This window comes from Macrobrachium rosenbergii, chromosome 43, assembly GCF_040412425.1.
Source record: "Macrobrachium rosenbergii isolate ZJJX-2024 chromosome 43, ASM4041242v1, whole genome shotgun sequence".
Lineage (NCBI taxonomy): Eukaryota > Metazoa > Arthropoda > Malacostraca > Decapoda > Palaemonidae > Macrobrachium > Macrobrachium rosenbergii.
Genome location: NC_089783.1, coordinates 31,331,625 through 31,343,115, shown reverse-complemented (window position 1 = coordinate 31,343,115; position 11,491 = coordinate 31,331,625). Strand labels below are relative to the sequence as shown.

Sequence of the window (11,491 nt, the reverse complement as noted above, 5' to 3'; positions counted from 1 at the left end):
AGCATTATCTGTAACAGAGAGGCACGTCCCATTTAGGTGTGAATCGTTACCCAATGAATGCTGACCAGATACGAAGCGAGGTTTTGCCTTTTCAAAAAGATTGCAACAGACTGCAATTACTGCAAACGAAAGTCTCTCCCACAAGTGATCCCTTATTGCTGGTACTGCTAACTGACTCATAGCAAAGATGAACAGCTTTTTTTTTTATTCGGGTTATTACGGATCCTTGTCTGCAAACTAAGCCTACTTCCGTTTTTTCTCTTTCTCTCTCTTTCAGAGTTGATATCGTGCTTAAACATGGGTGTGTAATTTCCGTGGACTTTATACTGATTTGGCTATTTCGGTTCATCTTTCCGTTCATTTCACTTTAATATTCTTCCGTTTGAAGAGCTTATGATATATATATATATATATATATATATATATATATATATATATATATATATATATATATATATATATATACATATAAATTACTTGACTGTTTCTGTTGGCCTGTCCGTTCACTTCGTTCTAATACATTCTTCCGTTTGAAGAAGCATATATATATATATATATATATATATATATATATATATATATATATATATATATATATATATATATATATATATATATATTATATATATATATATATATATATATAAATGATGTGCCTGTTTCTGTTGATCTTTCCGTTCATTTCGCTTTAATACATTCTTCCGTTTGAAGTGGCTTACATGTGTATGTAAGTGTATGTGTATATATATATATATATATATATATATATATATATATATATATATAAATATATTGTAAAGGTTTTTACCACCTCGGTAATTTGGTATTTGTTTGCTTGAACAACCGGACCTATTGTTTTCCGATTGTTTGCCAGTGAAGGTCGTTTCACCGCCTGTTTCTGGAAGAGGTGGAAGTGAGTTGGCGACCGTCGGCCCGTGTCTGATTTCTTCAGTTAGTAAAGGTATAGAGACCTGAACAAGTTATAAGCAGCATGGGGTTCTGTTCAGTCAAGTTTGGAGCCCGTAATGGCTATTTGTTTTGGGACTCGGGATCTGCAGGGTTAAGGACGAGTATCATCGCGTTCAGCAGAGCCATTTTCGTCTGGGGAACAGGGGTGGATGAAATACAATTGTATTTGTATTTGAGAAAAAAGTATTTTGTACTTTTATTTGTATTTTGGCACCCAGGCGAAAAGTATTTTGTTTTTGTATTTATATTTCGAAAGTCAAAACCATCTGAGGAGGATATGCAGATTCGCAGAGAAAGCTGGCGTGGATACTATGTAAGGAACTGCAAAAGGAAAAGATTTTGAAGATTGTGGACTTAATTATTTCCGAGTCAAGTCAGTCGACACTGAAGACGAAAACAATTCAAGAGAATGAGCCTTCCGTCTGCATGAATATCAATCAAGACGAGGCTGGCATGAGTACAACATGACCTCGTCTTTTTGCATACATGCCTCCACCTGGGCAAATGATGGCAAGTACATCAGCAAATGACACTACAGTGGTGAAGGCAGAGCTTGAAACGTACCTAGAAGAGGGTGTTCTGCCATTTGATGTTAACCCACTGAGGTTACTGGCGTAATACGCAAAGCTTCAAAATTTTGAAGCACTTTGCCAAGAGTATTCTACGGCGCTGTGCAACGTTGGCACCATCTGAGAGGGTGTTTATCAAGGCTGGCAATTTTTACACTGCTGAACGAGCAAAACTCGGCCCGGACACTTTCCGGGCATTAATTAATGATGATAAAATGCAATTATGATATGTAAACTTGTGCGAAAAAAAGTATGTTTATATTCTTTATATAATTCCATGAGTATTTTTATTTGCATATTTGGAATCTGGAAGAGAAGTATTTGTATTTTTGGAACCAGTACTTTTATTTGTATTTGTATTTTTTAGATTCGGGAATAAAAATATTTGTATCTGTATCTGTACTTTTGGAATCCCAACAAGAGTATTTGTATTTGACTTATAAAAAAAAAATCAGTATCTGATCCAACCCTGCTGGGGAAGTAGCTTCGTCTGTGTTATTTTGAGGACCGCGGCTGCTGATTTTCAGCTACAGTACGTCTGTGTTCTCCTGAACGGTAGCTTCGTCTGCATTGTATGTTTAGCTTCGGCTGGGTAAAAGTCCTCAGGAGGTGTGCTTAGTAGTTCCTCATTTGTGTCATCTCTGCAAGTTGCCACGATTTCCTGAGTGTGGAGTGTCTTGCAGAGGATTTTTAAGCCTAAGGTTTTCTCCAAGTTGTTTGTAATGTTAATGTTTCCGTAACTCGGGAAATTGATGATACTGTGTTTTTGTGGCATAATAGTAATGTGTTAACCCTGATTTTGACTTTTTATGGTCTGTTTTTGTTCATGTATAATGCAATATGACAAAGGTATTCTATAATAGTGTTAACCTTTCATGGTGTCTGTTATTAATTATATTTATAAATATATGTATTTGTAAACTGCTGTATCGAGGTTCCTGTAATATTTGTAATGGCATCTCTGTGAACTTTTCATTTACTGACCCTGTATGTGAAATCATTCTTATTTCCCCCGCTAAGGGATGTTTATTTCGGTTAATAATGTGCTGACTCAGTAATGGTGTGTCTCTTGACAATTGTTATATTGATTGTTTGCATTTTGCCTTATCTGTGGTGACTTTCAGATCGAATTTATGACTGTTTTGCTTAAACGCTTTTGTTATGCTACGGACTTATTTGTAAATGTATTGTATTGTATTTAAGCAATTGTAAATTTTGTACAAAATAAAATAGTCTTAAGGTCTCTGTTTTGTGTCATTTAGCTCCTTCCTCCTTTGTCTGCCTCTATTGCTGCCGGATTTTCTCAGTCCCGATCTCTTTTTTTTATTTTCATCCTTTTATTAAAGAACCTGATGAACCCAAAAGAGGTTCATTTCAAAATATATATACATATATAGTAACGAGTCCCATTCAAGCAACACGTGTATTTCTAGTACCAGGCTACAAAGACCGCTTAGCTTCTCTATTTCCTCATATGCTTGTTTCTGATAGCCCTGAGTCCGAAATGTAAAAATATTGAGAAAGTATCACACTAACCTTTCTTGGTTAGGTTCGAATCCCTTCTGGAAAGTAAGACACTGATTCTCATATAATTCAGATCTCGAGTCAATGCTTTCAGAATTCCATCTAATAAAAGGAGCCCATAAAAACACCAAAAGGGGAGAAATAACAGCGTTATATTTCAGAGGAAACTGTCTCCCTCAACTGATAGGTAATGAATGAATTAAGAATTACCAAGCAGTGGTATTTATACCAATGAAGGAATGTTCCAGAAGTCGGCCACTACGTCACTCCTGTTGACAGCTTCTCCTTAATCTTCTTAATCGCTGGCTGGAGAAAGATTTTATCAATCAGATCTGAATCCCAGGCTCATTTTGAGTGTTTCGTCGTATTTCTTTGTTTAATCAGTGCTGATTCTACTAGATGGCTTTTGAACCGACAACTGCTGCTATAAATTATATATGACATAACCACAGAATAAACTGGAATATGGCACGTATAATTTATATCAACAATTGTCGGTTCAAAAGCCAGATGGCAGAATCAGCACCGATTAAACAAAGAAATACGATGAACCTCCCAAAAGAAGCCTGGGATCCAGATCTGTTAAGAAGATGAAGGAGAAGCTGTCAACATTCCTTCAATGGTGTAAGTACCACTGCTCTGTAACTCTTAATTCATTCATTACATGTCAGTTGAGGGAGACAGTTGTCTCCGAAATATAATGCTATAATTTCTACCCTTTTGGTGATTTTATGGGCTCCTTATGCTAGACTTGTATATATAAATATATATACGTATATTTATTATATATATATATATATATATATATATATATATATATATATATATATATATACATACATACATACATACATACACACATAAATATATATACATACGCTGGTCACTTTTAACAGATACGTATATAATTGTAATAACCACAATGCCCTCTAAACTTCTCGCATTCTTCACACTTTTTGGATACGCCTGTCACTTCAATGCCATATATCCAAAAGCAAGAATAATAAGCAATTCTGATGTCCGGAGTAGGATTCGAATCTACTGGTCACTTTTTAAAAGGTACATAATTGTGGTTGTTACAATAACAACCTTGCATCTGGTAAAAAGTGTCTAGGAGATTTTATATGTACGAGTATAATTAAGGCTAAAAAGCAATAAAAAAAACTATTGCCCACTTGGCCACGATGGTGAAGATGGGTCTATTTCAACTCTATTGAATGTATTTGAATTCAACAGGTATATGTATGCATGAGCGGCAACATTTCATCCTTTTCTTAGTCAAGTTCTGATACTCTGGATGCTGGTTCAAACCCTGCTACGACATCAGAATTGCTTCATATTCTTGCATTTGGATCTGGGGCTTTGTAGTGACAAGCGTATCCAAAAAGAGTGAAAAATTCGAAAAGTTAAGAACGTACAGTGGTTATTACAATTATATATATATATATATATATATATATATATATATATATATATATATATATGTGTGTGTGTGTGTGTGTGTGTGTGTGTGTGTGTGTGTGTGTGTGTGTGTGTGTGTGTGTGTGTGTGTGTAGAACGCTAAAACTGGCAATCACTTTCTATAAAAGTACTCAGCAGACAACTGATCGGCTTAATTGATAAATTAATTGGTAATTGTGATCACACAATCCCAATCGTTAAATTACCTGTAATGTTCGCTTCACTTGTTCCTGCTAACTTTGCATATATACAAGCTCCATTATTGCCACTGCAACAGTCAGGAGTATCAGTACTATTCTATTCATGAAATTCAGAACAGTTTTGACATCGCAAGAGATTAACACAGCATTCCCTCGTCGATGCAGGAACTAGCCAGTCGAAAACAAATGCCTCATTTTAGGCTGTGAATCTGCCGATAGGAAACTGATAAAAACTAATAATTTCGTCAAGGAAGAAACGAAGACACCACCTGAAAGAATATCATTTACCACCGGAGTTCAAGAAGCTACTGTAGTGTTTTCAACGTTCCCGAAGCGTTTCCTGAGGATGAATTAGATTTGTACAATTCTCTTGTCTATCACGACGCTCTCTGCCAGCAACCTCCCCGTCTCAACATAAGGAGTTTTACACACATGATCTGATATTCTTATGTCCTTTTGTAAACTCATGTCGTGCAAAAAAAAAATCACATTGGGATAACGCCAAATACCACGAACATTGGCTAGTAATCGACTATTCAATAAGAGGCAAACGCCAGTAGACCCTCTCCGATAATGAGAGACGTATCTATTAACGAAAGAAACCCGTTTTCAAGACGAAGTTGATAATGATAAACGTGACGAAATGCGCGCATGCATAAGCTACCGTAAAAAAAGAAAAAAAAAAAAAAAACGCCGTGCTGCGGAAAATGGGCGGTGATGAGCATTGAAATGCTCCGAAACTAGACGCAAAATACCATGCATGTCAAAGGGTGGAGTGTCAATCAGCAGGTGTGATAACCGAGACGATAATCCACCGACAATACAGGTACCCGAAGATCTAGACTGGCAATTCCGTCATCATCCAAAAAATCAGATTGTAAATTAGACAAACGAATCGCCGGTGCTTCGTCTACGCCCTTCTAATGATGATAGTAGTCTGCCAACCTCATCACTTAGGTGTATTCAAAAATCGCTCCCCCTCACCCAGTCTCTCTCTCTCTCTCTTTATATATATATGTATGTGTGTGTGTGTGTGTTTTCTTGTGTACGTTCGCAAGTTCACAGATGTATGACGAAGATCGTTTTACTTTATTATCGCCAACACAACAACTTCCACTGCATAAATTTTGTTTTCCAACGCCATCAACTTACATGCAACGAATAACTTCGTTAATCACCACAGTTCTGTTATGTTATCATGTAAAAATACAGTTCGGTGAATTTGATGCAGTCTATCTAAAAACGAACTATTCCAACAAATTACAACCTCGTAGGAACGCTCAGAGAGCGATTACGCTGGACGAATTATGCTGCGTCATCTACATAATTTCAGTAGCCACCCTTGATGTGTATAATCAAGGGTAAAACATACACCCCTCTATTTCATGATGAAGTTTAATTTATTCATGGATAATCCATGATTTCAGACAGGCCTTATGAACGGAGGGGGCCCATTCTCCACCGAAGAAAGAAAAAAAGGTTTGATTACATTAAAGCGAACTAAGCAGTATCTTCATTTGTGGTCTATTTTGCGGCCAGATCTTTTGGATGAAATGTTGAATGAAATTGCGTTACGTGTACCAAGAATTAAAGTGTTCATTCTGATTACAAAAGAGTGTGTCTCCAGTTGCTTCCCTTTTAAAGGTTCAGATTTGAAGATGATGAAGACCTAGCTAAAAACGTCATAATAAAGAAAATTAACGAAGCACACACGCAAACATAATGTCTTGAGTTTTTTGTCATATGTGTGTGTGTGGGGGGGGGTTCATTCTTAATCATTAGAACCTTGCTCATCAATCGGGACTGATGTTTTGACAATAGCAAATAATTACCTGACAACACGGAAACGGCTGAATTTGACAGGAAAAGGGGGTCCTACATCCATAACAGCAAATCAAGAGATCATACCTGAATTCAAATAAAGATAACAAGCCATCAACATAACCTAATTTCACACTGTGTAATAAAGTTGAACCAGTTGCATTAGTCTCCAATAAAGGCAACACGCCATGTTCCCCCTCCCCCCCCAAAAAAACAAAAATATACTGAGATACTGTTGTATGCAATACAATTTTAATGGTTGAAGCGCAGAATCAAGGACGACAACAGAAACAGGGCCTTAGGTTAGGAGTATTGTCTTCCACAACGCCACAAGAACTGGAGACCAGATTCCAAGGCCAGAGTGAATAAAACTTAGAATCCTTTAAAATAAAGCACAAGGTAACATGTGTTTTGGCTTCCTTATGGTCTACTCTCTTAAGCAAAACCTCGGATATTAGAGTAAGTGATTTCTTAAAAAAAAAAGGACCTGCCACTCCGAAATAAGCTTGCATGAACTACAGCCCACCATATTTTTTATAGAATGTAATGGAATTAAATCCTTAAACAGTATGGCATTCATGCTCTTCTTTTACTCATTATTATTATTATTATTATTATTATTTAAGCAGTATCTATGGCGAAACTTAAATCTATGAGCATTGCTAACGTCAATGTCATCATTAATAATAACATTACAAAGAAGACAATTACGCAGTTTTACAGCAAAAGGAAAGAGGGGTATCTGTTGCAAATTCATAATGGCGATTACACTTTCTCATATTTTCTAGGGATTATGTCATTGGAATCTCAAGGAACGGAAATTGCACTGCACCAAATGGGCATTTGATAACTAATACAATGCTAAGCTGAAGTGATAATTTACACAAAGTGTTTCTCAAAATAAAGCGTGATGATCAGGAAAAATATTCGAGTATGAAAAATCCCCTTAGATTAGACCTCGGATTATATATGTATATTATATGTGTATGTATATATATATATTATATATATATATATAATACATACATATATATACATGTACGAGTATATATATATATATATATATATATATATATATATATATATATATATATATATATATATCATATCCTTACGACACACAATCACTGGAATCGATTATTATTCAATGAAGTTTAACTGCTATAAAAAAAAACAACGATCTTATCAGCCCCAAACGACCAAACAGACCCAGAAATGACATATAATCAGAAGCTGATCTGATCTTTCCAGCATAAATCATCTGATACTTTCTTAAGGAAACCCAAATCAAACAGCTTATGTGGTCATGTTGGTTTAACAGCCAATAACTGCAAGCAACCAAAAGAGAAACTCTGCTCTTGCAATCAACTGTGAGAGGATAAAAATAAAAAGAAAAGTGGTATTTTAAAAAACTGCATTGAAACCACTGTATATATTCTGTTTTCTTTTCGGAGACTCAACTCAACGATATCTGATCAGTAATTTTGGAGCAATAAAGAGCTGCAAGCGATGTGCAGCAAGGCCGTCCTCTCTATTGCAGAGATGAAAGTAAATCGAATTCACCGATGTTAGCGATTAGACTTTAATCAGATGGACTAGAAATTATCTCGTATAATGAGAAAGGGCATCATGATGCCAAAGGTACGATAATATCCAGATATTTTGTAAAGATGAGTGACAGCGATTAGCAACACCGTTGTCAGGGAAGTGTAAATTATATAAACATTCAAAGGAAGACTATATAGAAAGTCATTATATCTTCTAAATGAGTTTTGGCCATCAACCAATTTTTGTTTTTATCATGAATAATGAAATGAAATTGACATTTCTGGCACATTTATTTAATGTAAAGCGAGAGCTAGAGAGAACGAGGAAATAAATGCTAATGCATTTGTGTTCGAACCAAAATTATTTCTCTATGTGATTCGTTCTGGGGCTTGTATATGAAAAGTTTTATCCGGCACTGGTGATTACCATGTCCCCCTCATAAAGGGGTTTAGCCGAGAATCGAAACTCTAAATTTCTACTCGCAAGGTTTTTCTCTTCTTTTTTTCAGCTGTAAGTGCTCTCGTCAGGTGCAGTTAAATCAAGTAATTTTTTGACGAAATTGAATGATATGCTTCATCTGAATAGCTAGTCGGCCAAGGGAAACCAGGTAAAAGGTTTAAAGATGTAAACTTTAGAATAAATATTATTTGATGTTTGCCGTTCTTCGTCTTATTATTTATTTCATATGAACAACTACGTAATTATTTGCAAATTGCTACTAATACACACACACACACATATATACATACACATATACTGTATATATATGATATATATAAAGGCCTCGTGGTGTAATCGGTAGCACTGTCGCCTACCAATCCAGCAGGACCTAGGTTGAACTCCTTGGCAGGGATTGGTAGATTAGCGCATTCATTACAGACCCATTGTTCTTCTTGCTTCAGCAGTGAAATTATATGGGTACATGATAATATCGTATCAAAGCATCTAGCACGTAAAATGTTTAGCTTGGTCAGGAATTAATGAAATGAACACAAAAACACAGGGACGAAGACGACGGAAGAAGATAAAGGTGCAGTGCCCAGGAATGTACGTGAAACGAAGATTTTTACCATTACTTGCGTCATCATGGGGCCTGCTGACCATTTTCTTCAATTATTATTGGACAATTACAGTAACTCTTCTAGGGGGAAACTTTATAAAAACTCTAAGGGGTTTCGACGTAGTTTTTCAAGGACAGTTGCATACTGAAGTGAACGCAATTACTCGCTACTCCTTTCATGGAGGAAACAAAAATAAAATAGTTATGTACCGTATTCTATGTTACCTTGCTCGCTAAGGATCCACGCAGATATACCATAAACTGAAAAACGTGGTGTGATTTAGCAATAAGATACAAGATGAAAACACCAGATTCTCCCCCAAAAGTAAGGAAATAGTGTTTAATTTCTATGTAACTACTAAATACTTGATCTCCATTTTATATAAGCCACATATCAGTAAAAGTGTAACTGGTTATGCTAATAATAAGAGTGTGACTGCATATGCCACTACACATAAAATACAGAGACAAAATTTTTGCTATTAGAGCATAATCCTATATTCATGTTCACCCATCACAAGATTTAGACTTTTTTCGGAGTACAGCAAAAGGACCTCATCTGAGCTCGTTCCAGACAAAATCAGACATTTATAATGGCCCTCTGCTAGGGACCACCATAGTGGCTTATAAGGCTTTTATCCTTTTCCCTTTCACAGCCGATTCGAGACTTGATGGTCATTGACGTGACAAAGAACCTGAATAGCAGTGGAATCCAATACCCTTTCAGAAACCCATTCGAGTCTCTTGTATGCGATCCTCTTCTTGCTGGGCTCTCTGGGCAACTGTCTGAAGAACCCCATAGGTCGGAGATGATGTGGCCTATCTCTGTAAAATCGCCCTTAAGTGACTTCGGATGGAGAGGACTGGTGTGCATTTCCTGACTAGAGTTTGAATTTCCATGTAGGTGGCTGGGAAAATGCCAATTTCCAAAACGGAGAGATCCTGTAACTTTTAGTCACTATTTCAAAACATTTCCGACTGAGTAAACCTGCTCGGAATATGAATTTTATCGTGCCATGCTACCTATTCTCTATTGATATCGTTGCTTTGAAAATTTACGCATTCTGAAATTAAAACAGCAGCTAATACGTGATTCACAACTTCCTAGGTGGCAACTCAGGCCACCCAACTAAAGATACGTATATATAAATGACTGACGATACGCATTTCAGTCAAATTATCATTCTCTTCCGTGTCGGCACGTGGTTACTTTAAATAAGATTGGGATTACGTAAACCAACTATTCTTGGTGACGAAAAATACATCAAAGGACGCAAAATGAAACCCGTAAGTGATGTGATCTGGTTTACTGTTCCATCATTTCTTTGTCCAATTTTTTTTTTTTTTTACTGGTATCCTCGAAATTTCTTAAAACTGGCTGTTTAGAGAATAACTTTCACTTGTTTTTGCCCAGAAAACCAAATGATCAAATACATAAATGCTGAAACTATAATTGAGAATTAGAATTTATAGAGCGTGTGATTCTGAAAACTTTGGGTTGTATACAAAAATGACGAAAATGCAGTTCAAAAACCCTTGAGAATATATCTTACAGTCTTACTTTGAGATGTAGCAGATCACATGATAGTTCCAATCGTCTCTTGATTTCAATTTTTATTTTCCTTCAGTTTAGATATTTGGACCAATATTTTATTTATCAACTTTTGTAAACAGGGAAATTGAAAAGGGGGTTCTTTTAAAAGGTCTAGTAAAGGCAAAAATCACACGAAATGAAAAAATAAATCCCACTTTCAGGCCTCTCAGTAAGAATATAAAGAAAATGACCATGACTCTCTCTTTCTGTGAGACACTGAAAGGAATATATTCTTCCAATACTTTGTCCAAACCCGTACTACCTTTCCAAGTACTAGTGGTTACCAATATTAGTAGTAAAAATTCTTTTTTTCAGCATGAATAAATGAGCATCGAATCATGTTGCTGGAAAAAAAGGTAAACTTTTGAACTTTACTGCTAGTTATGCTATTCGCGTGGAACCTTTCTAATTCATTTTGTTTCAAAATGAGTTAAGGTAGCCGTCCCTGAAGGTTAGAAAATGATCAGTACAAAATGCTATACAAATCCAAATATTCATAAATTATATATATATATATATATATATATATATATATATATATATATATATATATATATATATATATATATATATATATATATATATATATATATGTGTGTGTGTGTGCGCGCACACACACATACATACAGGCCACAAATTCCCTTTACATCAAATGCACCTTACTCGTGAAAAAGGTTTGTGGCCTATTATTTGTAATTATAAAAAAGTTACGTGTGCTTTGAAATTATATATATATATATATATA

At 35.6% G+C, this 11,491-nt stretch overlaps 1 protein-coding gene across 1 annotated transcript in view; it reads left to right on the top strand.

The window, feature by feature from the left end:
• Nucleotides 1-10,332: 10,332 nt before the first annotated feature.
• The window catches only part of LOC136828745 (growth arrest-specific protein 1-like), a 67,453-nt gene continuing 66,294 nt past the window's right edge, over nt 10,333-11,491 (top strand). The window contains exon 1 of the mRNA XM_067086951.1: nt 10,333-10,439. Coding sequence (XP_066943052.1) covers nt 10,431-10,439 — 9 coding nt within the window. The 5' untranslated portion in view covers nt 10,333-10,430. The remainder of the gene's footprint in view (nt 10,440-11,491) is intronic.